A 15,625-nucleotide genomic window follows, 5' to 3' on the forward strand; every position below is an offset into this window, starting at 1 on the left:
ATGCCCGCAGACAATTCCATCAAAGTCTGCATTCCAAAACGTCACTACTTCCCTTCCGAGCCCCGAAGTGTGCCCAAACAGTAGTTTTCTCCCACATATGTGGTACCAGCGTACCCAGGACAAATTGGACAACAACTTTTGGGGTCCAATTTCTCCTGTTACCCTTGGGAAAATAAAAAATTTGGGACTGAAAGATCATTTTTGTGGGGAAAAAATAGGATTTTTTATTTTCACGCCCGGGCGTTATAAACTTTCGTGAAGCACTTGGGGGATAAAAGTGCTCACGACACATCTAGATAAGTTCCTTAGGGGGTCTAGTTTCCAAAATGGGGTCACTTATGGGGGGTTTCCACTGTTTAGGCACATCAGGGGTTCGCCAAACACGACATGGCATCCAATCTCAATTCCAGCCAATTTTAGCTTGAAAATGTCAAAGGGCGCTCCTTTCCTTCTGAGCCCTGCCATGCGCCCAAACAGTGGTTACCCCCCACATATGGGGTATTAGCGTACTCAGGACAAATTGGAAAACAACTTTTGGGGTCCAATTTCTCCTGCTACCCTTGAGAAAATAAACAATTGGGGACTAAACGATCATGTTTGTAGAAAAAATAGGATTTTTTATTTTCACACCCGGGCGTTATAAACTTTCGTGAAGCACTTGGGGGATAAAAGTGCTCACGACACATCTAGATAAGTTCCTTAGGGGGTCTAGTTTCCAAAATGGGGTCACTTATGGGGGGTTTCCACTGTTTAGGCACATCAGGGGCTCGCCAAACACGACATGGCATCCGATCTCAATTCCAGCCAATTTTAGCTTGAAAATGTCAAAGGGCGCTCCTTTCCTTCTGAGCCCTGCCATGTGCCCAAACAGTGGTTACCCCCCACATATGGGGTATCAGCGTACTCAGGACAAATTGGACAACAACTTTTGGGGTCCAATTTCTCCTGTTACCCTTGAGAAAATAAACAATTGGGGACTAAACGATCATGTTTGTAGAAAAAATAGGATTTTTTATTTTCACACCCGGGCGTTATAAACTTTCGTGAAGCACTTGGGGGATAAAAGTGCTCACGACACATCTAGATAAGTTCCTTAGGGGGTCTAGTTTCCAAAATGGGGTCACTTATGGGGGGTTTCCACTGTTTAGGCACATCAGGGGCTCGCCAAACACGACATGGCATCCGATCTCAATTCCAGCCAATTTTAGCTTGAAAATGTCAAAGGGCGCTCCTTTCCTTCTGAGCCCTGCCATGCGCCCAAATAGTGGTTACCCCCCACATATGGGGTATCAGCGTACTCAGGACAAATTGGACAACAACTTTTGGGGGCCAATTTCTCCTGCTACCCTTGAGAAAATAAACAATTGGGGACTAAACGATCATGTTTGTAGAAAAAATAGGATTTTTTATTTTCACACCCGGGCGTTATAAACTTTCGTGTAGCACTTGGGGGATAAAAGTGCTCACGACACATCTAGATAAGTTCCTTAGGGGGTCTGGTTTCCAAAATGGGGTCACTTATGGGGGGTTTCCACTGTTTAGGCACATCAGGGGCTCGCCAAACACGACATGGCATCCGATCTCAATTCCAGCCAATTTTAGCTTGAAAATGTCAAAGGGCGCTCCTTTCCTTCTGAGCCCTGCCATGCGCCCAAACAGTGGTTACCCCCCACATATGGGGTATCAGCGTACTCAGGACAAATTGGACAACAACTTTTGGGGTCCAATTTCTCCTGCTACCCTTGAGAAAATAAACAATTGGGGACTAAACGATCATGTTTGTAGAAAAAATAGGATTTTTTATTTTCACACCCGGGCGTTATAAACTTTCGTGAAGCACTTGGGGGATAAAAGTGCTCACGACACATCTAGATAAGTTCCTTAGGGGGTCTAGTTTCCAAAATGGGGTCACTTATGGGGGGTTTCCACTGTTTAGGCACATCAGGGGCTCGCCAAACACGACATGGCATCCGATCTCAATTCCAGCCAATTTTAGCTTGAAAATGTCAAAGGGCGCTCCTTTCCTTCTGAGCCCTGCCATGCGCCCAAATAGTGGTTACCCCCCACATATGGGGTATCAGCGTACTCAGGACAAATTGGACAACAACTTTTGGGGGCCAATTTCTCCTGCTACCCTTGAGAAAATAAACAATTGGGGACTAAATGATCATGTTTGTAGAAAAAATAGGATTTTTTATTTTCACACCCGGGCGTTATAAACTTTCGTGAAGCACTTGGGGGATAAAAGTGCTCACGACACATCTAGATAAGTTCCTTAGGGGGTCTGGTTTCCAAAATGGGGTCACTTATGGGGGGTTTCCACTGTTTAGGCACATCAGGGGCTCGCCAAACACGACATGGCATCCGATCTCAATTCCAGCCAATTTTAGCTTGAAAATGTCAAAGGGCGCTCCTTTCCTTCTGAGCCCTGCCATGCGCCCAAACAGTGGTTACCCCCCACATATGGGGTATCAGCGTACTCAGGACAAATTGGACAACAACTTTTGGGGTCCAATTTCTCCTGCTACCCTTGAGAAAATAAACAATTGGGGACTAAACGATCATGTTTGTAGAAAAAATAGGATTTTTTATTTTCACACCCGGGCGTTATAAACTTTCGTGAAGCACTTGGGGGATAAAAGTGCTCACGACACATCTAGATAAGTTCCTTAGGGGGTCTAGTTTCCAAAATGGGGTCACTTATGGGGGGTTTCCACTGTTTAGGCACATCAGGGGCTCGCCAAACACGACATGGCATCCGATCTCAATTCCAGCCAATTTTAGCTTGAAAATGTCAAAGGGCGCTCCTTTCCTTCTGAGCCCTGCCATGCGCCCAAACAGTGGTTACCCCCCACATATGGGGTATCAGCGTACTCAGGACAAATTGGACAACAACTTTTGGGGTCCAATTTCTCCTGCTACCCTTGAGAAAATAAACAATTGGGGACTAAACGATCATGTTTGTAGAAAAAATAGGATTTTTTATTTTCACACCCGGGCGTTATAAATTTTCGTGAAGCACTTGGGGGATAAAAGTGCTCACGACACATCTAGATAAGTTCCTTAGGGGGTCTAGTTTCCAAAATGGGGTCACTTATGGGGGGTTTCCACTGTTTAGGCACATCAGGGGCTCGCCAAACACGACATGGCATCCGATCTCAATTCCAGCCAATTTTAGCTTGAAAATGTCAAAGGGCGCTCCTTTCCTTCTGAGCCCTGCCATGCGCCCAAACAGTGGTTACCCCCCACATATGGGGTATCAGCGTACTCAGGACAAATTGGACAACAACTTTTGGGGTCCAATTTCTCCTGCTACCCTTGAGAAAATAAACAATTGGGGACTAAACGATCATGTTTGTAGAAAAAAATAGGATTTTTTATTTTCACACCCGGGCGTTATAAACTTTCGTGAAGCACTTGGGGGATAAAAGTGATCACGACACATCTAGATAAGTTCCTTAGGGGGTCTAGTTTCCAAAATGGGGTCACTTATGGGGGGTTTCCACTGTTTAGGCACATCAGGGGCTCGCCAAACACGACATGGCATCCGATCTCAATTCCAGCCAATTTTAGCTTGAAAATGTCAAAGGGCGCTCCTTTCCTTCTGAGCCCTGCCATGCGCCCAAACAGTGGTTACCCCCCACATATGGGGTATCAGCGTACTCAGGACAAATTGGACAACAACTTTTGGGGTCCAATTTCTCCTGCTACCCTTGAGAAAATAAACAATTGGGGACTAAACGATCATGTTTGTAGAAAAAATAGGATTTTTTATTTTCACACCCGGGCGTTATAAACTTTCGTGAAGCACTTGGGGGATAAAAGTGCTCACGACACATCTAGATAAGTTCCTTAGGGGGTCTAGTTTCCAAAATGGGGTCACTTATGGGGGGTTTCCACTGTTTAGGCACATCAGGGGCTCGCCAAACACGACATGGCATCCGATCTCAATTCCAGCCAATTTTAGCTTGAAAATGTCAAAGGGCGCTCCTTTCCTTCTGAGCCCTGCCATGCGCCCAAATAGTGGTTACCCCCCACATATGGGGTATCAGCGTACTCAGGACAAATTGGACAACAACTTTTGGGGGCCAATTTCTCCTGCTACCCTTGAGAAAATAAACAATTGGGGACTAAATGATCATGTTTGTAGAAAAAATAGGATTTTTTATTTTCACACCCGGGCGTTATAAACTTTCGTGAAGCACTTGGGGGATAAAAGTGCTCACGACACATCTAGATAAGTTCCTTAGGGGGTCTGGTTTCCAAAATGGGGTCACTTATGGGGGGTTTCCACTGTTTAGGCACATCAGGGGCTCGCCAAACACGACATGGCATCCGATCTCAATTCCAGCCAATTTTAGCTTGAAAATGTCAAAGGGCGCTCCTTTCCTTCTGAGCCCTGCCATGCGCCCAAACAGTGGTTACCCCCCACATATGGGGTATCAGCGTACTCAGGACAAATTGGACAACAACTTTTGGGGTCCAATTTCTCCTGCTACCCTTGAGAAAATAAACAATTGGGGACTAAACGATCATGTTTGTAGAAAAAATAGGATTTTTTATTTTCACACCCGGGCGTTATAAATTTTCGTGAAGCACTTGGGGGATAAAAGTGCTCACGACACATCTAGATAAGTTCCTTAGGGGGTCTAGTTTCCAAAATGGGGTCACTTATGGGGGGTTTCCACTGTTTAGGCACATCAGGGGCTCGCCAAACACGACATGGCATCCGATCTCAATTCCAGCCAATTTTAGCTTGAAAATGTCAAAGGGCGCTCCTTTCCTTCTGAGCCCTGCCATGCGCCCAAACAGTGGTTACCCCCACATATGGGGTATCAGCGTACTCAGGACAAATTGGACAACAACTTTTGGGGTCCAATTTCTCCTGCTACCCTTGAGAAAATAAACAATTGGGGACTAAACGATCATGTTTGTAGAAAAAATAGGATTTTTTATTTTCACACCCGGGCGTTATAAACTTTCGTGAAGCACTTGGGGGATAAAAGTGATCACGACACATCTAGATAAGTTCCTTAGGGGGTCTAGTTTCCAAAATGGGGTCACTTATGGGGGGTTTCCACTGTTTAGGCACATCAGGGGCTGGCCAAACACGACATGGCGTCCGATTTCAATTGCAGCCAATTTTAGCTTGAAAATGTCAAACGACGCTCCTTTCCTTCTGAGCTCTGCCGTGCGCCCAAAAAGTGGTTCTCCCTCACATGTGGGGTATCAGCGTGCTCAGGACAAATTGGGCAACAACTTTTAAGGTCCATTTTCTCTTTTTACCCTTGGGAAATTAAAAAAATTATTGCTGAAAGATCATTTTTGTGACTAAAAAGTAAAATGTTAATTTTTTCCTTCCATGTTGCTTCTGCTGCTGTGAAACATCTGAAGGGTTAATAAACTTCTTGAATGTGGTTTTGAGCACCTTGAGGGGTGCAATTTTCAGAATGGTGTAACTTTTTGGTATTTTCTGCCATATAGACCCCTCAAAATGACTTCAAATGTGAGGTGGTCCCTAAAAAAAATGGTTTTGTAAATTTTGTTGTAAAAATGAGAAATTGCTGTTCAAATTTTAACCCTTATAACTTCCTAAAAAAAAAAAATTTTGTTTCCAAAATTGCGCTGATGTAAAGTAGATATGTGGGAAATGTTATTTATTAACTATTTTGTGTCACATAACTCTCTGGTTTAACAGAATAAAAATTCAAAGTTGGAAAATTGCAAAATTTTCGCCAATTTTCCTTTTTTTTCACAAATAAACGCAAGTGATATCAAAGAAATTTTACCACTATCATGAAGTACAATATGTCACGAGAAAACAATGTCAGAATCGCTAAGATCCGTTGAAGCGTTTCGGAGTTATAACCTCATAAAGAGACAGTGGTCAGAATTGTAAAAATTGGCCCGGTCATTAACGTGCAAACCACCCTTGGGGGTGAAGGGGTTAAGTGATTTAGCCTGTAATGTAAATGCTGAGAAAAAAGGTCGAATTTCTGAAAGGTTTTAATTTTTTTTATCAATTACTTAATTAACCCCCAAAATGCATAAAAAGTGGTCAAAACATCATATACTGTATATAGCCTAAAATGGTATTAAAAAATGTCAGCTCGCCGCACAAGAAACAAGCCCTCACATAGCTCCGTAGAGAGCACGTGATGGTGTCTCCGCGGCTTTTCTACATGCATTTGCATATTTCCCTTAAGGGATGGGGGCAGTGTTCTGGATCACTGCGTTGAGAAACACGTGATGGTGTCTCCGCGGTGTTGGATGTTTTGATCTCCCTGAGGTCATTCATCCTTATGCTTATAGTTCTTTTACTAGGCACTGCTCCTAATAGCCAGTTTCCTACTCCACACTGATGAGGGGCAAATACCCCGAAACAGCTGTCTGTGGATGGATACCATGTTTTGGTATAGGTGGTTTTCCTTTTTTGGATGCTGCCCTTCCCGTGGAAGTTCCTTCCCGGAGAAAGACCTGGCTATTTATTGCTTGCGTTGAGAAACACGTGATGGTGTCGCCGCGGCTTTTCTACATGCAATTGCATATTTCCCTTTAGGGATGGGGGCAGTGTTCTGGATCACTGCGTTGAGAAACACGTGATGGTGTCTCCGCGGTGTTGGATGTTTTGATCTCCCCGAGGTCATTCATCCTTATGCTTATAGTTCTTTTACTAGGCACTGCTCCTAATAGCCAGTTTCCTACTCCACACTGATGAGGGGCAAATACCCCAAAACAGCTGTCTGTGGATGGATACCATGTTTTGCTATAGGTGGTTTTCCTTTATTGGATGCTGCCCTTCCCGTGGAAGTTCCTTCCCGGAGAAAGACCTGGCTATTTATTGCTTGCGTTGAGAAACACGTGATGGTGTCTCTGTGGCTTTTCTACATGCAATTGCATATTTCCCTTTAGGGATGGGGACAGTGTTCTGGATCACTGCGTTGAGAAACACGTGATGGTGTCTCCGCGGTGTTGGATGTTTTGATCTCCCCGAGGTCATTCATCCTTATGTTTACGTTCCTACTGCCCGGCAGACCTGTGGCAGTCCTTTCTCCCCTCCAGGGGTACATTATGCTCCCAGTGGTGGAGCACATCCTACCTCGGTCAAATCTGCCCGAGCTCTGACTGGGAGACAGGAACTTCCTCTGTTTCTGAGACTGCTAATCCAGCCCCCTGTTTAACTCTTACTGTCCCTGAACTAGTCATGTTCAATACAGTGCAGTATAATACAAAGTCATGAAATAAGGTAAACATCACAAAGTACACATACACCAATAAAACAGTAATGCATTAATACATAGCCAAACTATCTGGACACCGCATGGGGGACACGTGCCGGACATAAAGGAGAAGGAGCAGCTGAGGGTCTCCGCCACCTCCTTACATGCCCACACCTGTTACTTGCTACAGGTGAGTTTGAACTAGCATCACATGCTTGAAACAAAGTTGCTTACCCACAATTAGGCAAGGTGCCAACAATTTTTTCCTGGCAGCTGGAAGAATCCTGGATAGGAGCCGCTGAGAGGGTTAATAAGAACATATATGGGTCCAGGTATGTTAGAAATTATTAGATTAGATGGGCAGAACTAGTCATTCCCTCCCTCCAATCCAGGAGGTGCAGCTGGTTTAAAAGTGCTGCTGAGCTGTTTATTCCTTGTCCGGCAGTGGAGGTGCAAACACCTCTGGTATTTTGGTCTGTGGATGCAAGATGGAGGACCTGTGCATGTTGCTTAGACTCTGCAAGAGGCTGATTATTAGACTTTGAATATTGAGCATATGAACCAATCTATTTTCTCATACTGCTGTATGGACTCTTTGATTTAAGTTTATGTAGTTAATAAACCTTCCTTTTTGGACAAGAAACTGTGTACCTGTGTGGACATCACTCTACCTGTGGCCTGAAACCAAGTGAATCGCTAAAATATATGTATATGCACATAAACAGTTTATATGTATAAATCACTCCTTTTCCCCTTTGAAAAATAAAAAATGATAAAAAATACCTGTTGTTGTGTCTGAAAAAGTCTGATCCATCAAAATATAAATGATTTGAACCACAAGTTAAAATTCTGAAAAGAATAAAAAAAATCAAAATACCAGAATTGCCATTTTACCTCACTTTCCTAGAAAATACAATGAAAAGAGATCAAAATGTTACATGTACCCCAAAATGGTATCAATAAAAACTACAGCTTAACATGCAGAAAAACCAAGCCCTCATACAGCCCCATCAAGAGATGGTGATCTCTTAAAGGGAACCTGTCACCCCCCAAAATCGCGGGTGAGGTAAGCCCACTAGCATCAGGGGCTTATCTACAGCATTCTGTAGTGCTGTAGCTAAGTCCCCGATGTATCCTAAAAGATAAGAAAAAGACGTTAGATTATACTCACCCAGGGGCGGTCCCGCTGCTGGTCCGGGTCCGGCGCCTCCTATCTTCATCAGATGACGTCCTCTTCTGGTCTTCACGCTGTGGCTCCGGCGCCTCCCATCTTCATTCCATGACGTCCTCTTCTGGTCTTCACGCTGCGGCTCCTGCGCAGGCGTACTTTGTCTGCCCTGTTGAGGGCAGAGCAAAGTACTGCAGTGCGCAGGCTCCGGGAAAGGTCAGAGAGGCCCACGCCTGCGCACTGCAGTACCGGGGGTGACAGGTTCCCTTTAACCACTTTCTGACGTTAGGTGTAATAATACGCCCACGTTGGACTCCCCCTGTTTGGTGCAGGCTCCGCTGCTGAGCCCACACCTTTCTGGGCTCATGTCAGCTGATCTATACAGCTGACATGTGTCTGCAACAGCCGCGATCCACCCACGGCTGTTAACTAGTTAAATGCCGCTGTCAATCTCTGACAGCGGCATTTAACTTGCGCTTACCGGAAGCGAGTTGCAAATCCCGCCCAACGGTGACCCTGTCACATGATCGCGGGTCACCGATGGGTCGGTATGACAAACAGAGGTCTGCAGCAGACCTCTATGGTTGTCATTGCCAGATTGCTATAAGTGTCGACCTGTGGTTGGCGCTCATAGCAAGTGAGCATTTCTCCTACACTCAGGCGATCTGATCATCACCTGTGTGTAGCAGAGGTGATTGAAGTACAGCAGCTTCTAGTCTCCCATGGAGACTATTGAAGCATGCAAAAAGTAAAAACAAATATTTTAAAAATATTGAAAAAATATAAATGGTCAAATCACCGCCCTTTTGCCCCATTCAAAATAAAACAATAATGTAAAAAATCAAATATACACATATTTGGTATCGCCACATTCAGAATCGATTGATTAACCCGATCGGTAAACGGCGTAATGAGAAAAAAAATCAAAACGCCAGAATTACGTTTTTTGTCACCACTACATTGCAATAAAATGCAATAACGGGCGATCAAAAGATTGTATCTACACCAAAATGGTATCAATAAAAACGTCAGCTCGGCACGCAAAAAATTAGCCCTCACCCAACCCGGGATCCCGAAAAATGGAGACTCTACAAGTTTTTTATTTTTACCACAATAAAAAAGAACCTTGACATGTTTGGTATCTATGAACTCGTAATGGCCTGGAGAATCATAATGGCAGGTCAGATTTAGCATTTAGTGAACATGGTAAAAAAAAAAAAAAACAACAAATGTGGAATTGCACTTTTTTGCAATTTCACCAAGCTTGGAATTTTTTTCCCGTATTCCAGTACATGATATGCTAAAACCAATGGTGTTGTTCAAAAATACAACTCATCCCACAAAAAACAGGCCCTTACATGTCCATATTATGTTATGGCTCTGGGAAGAAGGGGAGCAAAGAACAGAAATTCAAAAACTGAAATACCCCTAGTCGTTAAGGGGTTAAGAAGAATTCTAAGGTGCAGTGTTTCTCCTTGTGGAGAGTGACATGTCAAGCTTGGCATGTCAGAGTGAGGAGAATAAAAAGCCATGCATGCTCCTCTGGGAAATTAAATATGCAAATTGTCTTTTCAGAGAGGTTGAGGACTTGAACTCTTTCTCAAATTTATTTTAGAAACTAAATGTACATTCTCCAAATTGTTTCATTTTACGGCATTATAATCTGTGCATGCAGCTGGTGTGAACCCCTGGATGTGTCCTTCTGCCTGGACCTGCCCGGATCCTTCACACATCGCAGAGTATAATGTCACGGACGCACTCAGAGCTGCGCTCATCAGTCTGAAGCTCTGCTCAACACTTTCACTTTTGCTTTGTTTTGCAGGAAGAAAGATGCCTTCTCTTGGGGGCCCGGGGAACGCTTCTTACGAGGTGTCCACTGGGGTAAGAGTCTCTTCATTTACCTAATAAGTGATTTTAAAGACCCAGAAGGTGGAGAGGGAGCAGGGACAGGAGTGGATGTGCAATACTGAGGAGGGGAGAGTACAGTATGGAGGGGCACACAGGCGACATTGCTTCATCTTCATAGTATAAATCCTCTAACTTTTATACAGAATTGTAAAACATAACAATGGTGACAACAGAGGACTACGCAGAATTACAGAATATACATTCTCTAGAGGAAAGAACAGTGAGGCATCATACAATGGCACACGAAATGTACCGGTCGCTACTGTGGGTGGTAGGAACGGCCGCTGCCTCCTAATGTACCTGCGCTTCACTGTAAACTCAGATAGGAGCTTGTCAGTGGGGTCTTACATTGTGATCAATAATTCGGATGTATCAGACCCCTGGACTGGCTGAACATATTAATATGCACACCGACAATACAATGTGAGATAGAAGAATATACTCCATAACGTTGCAGAACGTTCTGTAGCTATTTATTTTCCTCACTTATATATCGCCATTATTTCCCCAGCACCTAACAGACATCATCATCACTGTCCCCATTGGGGCTCATAATCTACATCCGCTGTCTCGTCACCTGAAACAACCCTATACAAATGAATGGAACCAAATTTTTTGGCTCAGAAATTTCTGCAACAAAATCTGCAGCTGTATCGTCACATGTATTTATTGCAGATTTTCAACATGGATTTGTGTGCTGAAAATATACACACATAATACAGTACAAGCTAAGGCGATGAGATTCCAACAAAACCTGCGATATGTCGATTTTCTCTGCAGAATTAATTGCTGATTTTAATCTTTGTGCTACAAAGAATGAAATAAAGCTTCTGCAAAATCCACATGTAATAATGCTAAGCAAAACTATTACATGTGACCATCGCTTGTGGCTAAGTTCATGCGGCCATACTTCTAGTCTGGGCTGTCCAGGTGCTGATTCACATGGGCGGTTTTGCACATGGACCTCTACCCCTCATGGAATAATATTTGCAGTATGACCTAGTCTGGTCCAGTTTACAGATTGCATCCTTGTGCTGTACGTGTTTTTCATGGACCCACAGACTTGCAATTCCACTTTTCATCCGTGATAGCGGAAGACACAGACATGTGAGCAGCCCCATAGACTTTAATGGGTACGTGTTCTATCCGTAGTAAAAAACGGATGCAACATGTACATGTGAATGAGGATGTATGGTCTGGTCATGTTGTGCCAGTTTTTCTCCATAGTAGGTGCCTCACCACATTTCTTTGCATTTTTCAGACCACAATCATTGCGGTGGAGTTTGATGGAGGAGTGATCATCGGATCAGACTCCCGGGTGTCCGCTGGGTGAGTTCTCCTCCTCTGTGTATCTTTTACATGTCCTTGGTTTGTGTCTCAGACCCAGTTTATACTTTTCTCCTCTTTGTACAGAGAATCTGTGGTGAATCGAGTATTTAATAAGCTGGCTCCCGTCCACGACAAGATCTTCTGCGCTCTGTCGGGCTCCGCTGCGGATGCACAGGCCATGGCCGACATGGTGCATTACTACATGGAGGTGCACAGGTCAGTGCTCAAAGGTGGACGTCAATTAACCTAACATTAGTGTCTATTTTTAATATATTTTGAAAAGTTATTATTTATTTTTGTACAATATAGAACATTATTAATCCTCTAACTGCCAGGTTCGGAAAAATACAGCTTTAGTGCTCGTGCTGTGGAGCATATAGTTGGTTTGTGTGGTCTCCTTGTGCTCCACGGACCCCTTATGGCTAGTGTGTAATGGAATATGGATGATTTCTCATGTGGACCGATGGTCTGGTGGAAAAAATGACCTCATGCCCTGTTCCTGTCTGTTATACAGATGGGGGAATAATGTATGCGATGAGGGTCATCTCCAGCACACAGGCGGACAAGCACAGAGCCATTCTTACCAATATGGCTGAACTCGGCCTTAGTAAGAATGGGTATTACATCTATAGCCGGATACAAGGAAGCCTCAGAGTACAGCGAACGCTTCTGCTGCTTTCGTCTGGTCCAGCTACGAGCATGGAGTAGTGTCGCAGCCCCTTGCAGAAACGTTTGCATGGTCTAAACTGAGAGAGGCCCGTTCCTCTGACATGGACGAGGCAGAGCAGTGGAGAGTCTCAGACTGCTAGATCACTGAGAGGAGGCCGGCAGCCATTGTGTATACAAGAAAGAGGGCAGGGGATTACAGGAACTGCACCAGAAAATAAAATGGAGGGGACCCGGTGTTTTACTGTGTATAATGTATTTATTGTAATATTTTATTGTCTGGTGGAGGGGGACTTGAGTTATTCCAGATATAGTTCTGCATTGCTGCCAATATCGATGGATTTAATGTGACTTCTCTTTCTGTCCCTTAATCTGAGATTGATATACATTTTTTTTCTCCCAACACAGTGTAGAGATGGGGGCCCCACCATTGGTGTTGGCTGCTGCAAACCTGGTGAAGGGGATCAGCTATAAGTACAAGGAGGAGATGTTGGCCCACCTCATCGTAGCTGGCTGGGACCGGAAGAATGGAGGACAGGTGAGGCAAAGCTAAGGATGGTGCGAGAGAAGACGCTTACACAAGGGGTTCACGGTATGGCTACCTGGCTCAATATACTAGTGGTTTCAGCCATAGCACTAATTGTAGCCGCAGCTGCCAGCAGAGAAGAAGTTAGGGGGCTGGTGTAAAGGGTTATTCCGGTGTCACAGTATTCATTGCCGATCCTTACAATAGACCATCCTTATTAGATAAGAATCCCTGCACACGTGTCGGTCACTGTGATATGTCAAGTGATATATATATATTTCTATTGATACACATTTAATAAATTAAAAAATATAAATGTTCATATATACGAGAACGTAAATAAAATCCAAGATATGAACAAACAAACATATTTGTATCGCCACCTGCGTATCTGTCCAAACTAATAAAATATCATATCAATTAGTCCAGATGGTGAAAGTCAAAACAAAAATTAAAATGGCAGAATTGCTGTTTTTTTTGTTTACGTCACATCAGAAAAAAATTGAATAAAAATAGATCAAATAGTCATATGAACCCCAATATGGTGACGATAAAATACAGCTTGTACTATGAAAAAAGAACCTTCATACAACTCTACCAAGTGAAAATAGATAAGTTGAGGGGCCCACTTTGATTCTGTCACCTAAAAGCTTTCTCAAACATGGAGCCAGAGGTCTCAGTGCTCAGCCCAGTGTCAAACACCTGAGGAGTCGGCCCCCCACAGATCTGACATTGGTGGCCATTAATATTATGATCCCTTAAAACCTGTTTAGTGTAAATCAGTGTTTGCCAACCACATGTAGGAGTCACATGTAGCTGTAAGACCCCGAGCGATTGGCAATAGAGTACACTAATGTTCATCAGAGATACCAGGGATGGTTCGTGACATTTCAGACACCATATTCCTTTCAGTCACCACTGTAGTGAGCACACTCATCATTAATTTGTGTATCTGATTATCTTTTTCCTTTTTATATTTATTGTGACTCAACACAAAGGAATAAATAATGAGTGGTTATAATAAATGTTTGCTCCACAGGTCTACGGGACACTGGGTGGGATGATAACACGACAACCTTTTGCCATCGGTGGCTCGGGCAGTACATACATCTACGGTTATGTGGATTCTGCCTTTAAACCTGGAATGTCGAAGGAGCAGTGCGAAAAATTTGCAGTTGATGGTAAGGAAAGGAGCTAGAAATCATCACGTCAGTACATCTACATCTAAAATAAAGTACATATAATGTCAACTCGTTGACGTTGACTAAGGTCTTGCCTGTTGAGTGACCTCCTCTCAAGCCTTGAGCCTACCATGTCTGAACCAGTCATCAAATCTCACCTAAATCCTGGGATTAATGTCCAAGAATTGGGAATAGCACTGGTGTCCATTATGCTCATCATAAAGGGACAGGCAGCTGAAAATCAGTAATAAATGGTTGTGCACAATACTTCAGAATGTGAACCTCTCCGATTATGGGAGACTTCTCCTATGATGAACATGTGATGGGCTTTTTGGTTGTTGAGGAATCACCAGGACACTTATTAGGGAACCCTATAGAAGACTCCTTATAGAATTTAGTAAAAAAAGCAATTCTGTAAAGATGACTCTGCTGTTCCCTTTCTTCACAGCGTTGTCCCTGGCCATGGGCAGAGATGGCTCCAGCGGAGGCGTCATCTATATGGTTACTGTCACAAAGGACGGCACAAAGGAGAACGTTATCAGTGGGGACAGCATTCCTCGCTTCTACGACCTGTAGTTATGTAATCCACAAATGTAAATAAATATTTTGGATAATCTATATTTTTTTTCAATAATTTCACTTAAATCCCTCATGTCCAGATGTTCTTATCATGCGAATGTTTTCTGCTGTTATCCATGGAGTCAGTCAGGGTCATGTACTGACTGTGAAGCAGACTGTGATGAATAAAGCATCACCCGACAGTCTTTAGGAAATCTGTATACAATAATACAACAAATAGAAGACGTGGAGAAGCATCAGATGCCGGCGCTTTCTCTACCGCTATCGCTCCATACATTTCACAATATATTGTGCTTGTAAAGTTTTCAAAGTTTTAACCAGTTACTTCTTGATTATGTCACACACCTAAGTGGTAATTTATAAGATCCATGTTCTTCGCTACTGCATGCAATAAAGTTACAATCTGTCATTTGATCCTCTCTGCATTCTTCATCATAGAAAAAAATGCCCTTAATGCCCGTAGTGACCTTCAGCCAGTGATTGACTAGGCTAGTATTTCCCACTATTCCTGGTGCATCAAGACAGGTCCTGGAAGAACATATCAGCCGGACTGAAATATGAGCTGAGCTGCAGTTTTCAGCAACAGTCGCCAGGCAGTGAACGGAGCTTTTCTGGCACTGTTAACATCTGGCTGCTGGCAGAGCTGACAACAAGTGATTGTTGGTGGTGCCAGGTTGTTGATCTGATATTGATGACCTATTCTAAGTCATCAATCTCATCAATTTATTCTCTTCTTAGCCCTTCATGGCTAAGCATTGTATGACCACTTTTAGGATGCTGGTTACTGATCAGCGCACATGCTCGCTACTTGAGTCTGCCTATGGTGGTCGGGTATTTTATTTTTATTACAGGAGATCGAGGGCGTCGCATTGGACTAGGAGTACAATAAAGATGTTAAATTGTGGTTAGTGTTTTATTTAATTAAAAGACTTTATTCTGGCTGTCTCTTTATTTAACATGTAACAGCTATAGGATGTCTTATTGACACCTCTCCATTACTAAGCCGGCTTGATGTCACCTTACAATACAAAGGTGACATCAACCCCAA

The 15,625-nt window shown here is 43.5% G+C and overlaps 1 protein-coding gene across 1 annotated transcript in view; it reads left to right on the plus strand.

Annotated features, from left to right (window-relative positions):
- Window positions 1–14,618, plus strand: part of PSMB9 (proteasome 20S subunit beta 9) — a 100,457-nt gene extending 85,839 nt beyond the window's left edge. The window contains exons 2-7 of the mRNA XM_077286139.1: window positions 10,211–10,269; window positions 11,558–11,625; window positions 11,710–11,841; window positions 12,700–12,829; window positions 13,857–13,998; window positions 14,447–14,618. Coding sequence (XP_077142254.1) covers window positions 10,219–10,269; window positions 11,558–11,625; window positions 11,710–11,841; window positions 12,700–12,829; window positions 13,857–13,998; window positions 14,447–14,574 — 651 coding nt within the window. The 5' untranslated portion in view covers window positions 10,211–10,218 and the 3' untranslated portion in view covers window positions 14,575–14,618. The remainder of the gene's footprint in view (window positions 1–10,210; window positions 10,270–11,557; window positions 11,626–11,709; window positions 11,842–12,699; window positions 12,830–13,856; window positions 13,999–14,446) is intronic.
- The last annotated feature ends 1,007 nt before the right edge of the window (window positions 14,619–15,625 follow it).

Source organism: Ranitomeya variabilis, chromosome 2, assembly GCF_051348905.1.
Source record: "Ranitomeya variabilis isolate aRanVar5 chromosome 2, aRanVar5.hap1, whole genome shotgun sequence".
NCBI lineage: Eukaryota > Metazoa > Chordata > Amphibia > Anura > Dendrobatidae > Ranitomeya > Ranitomeya variabilis.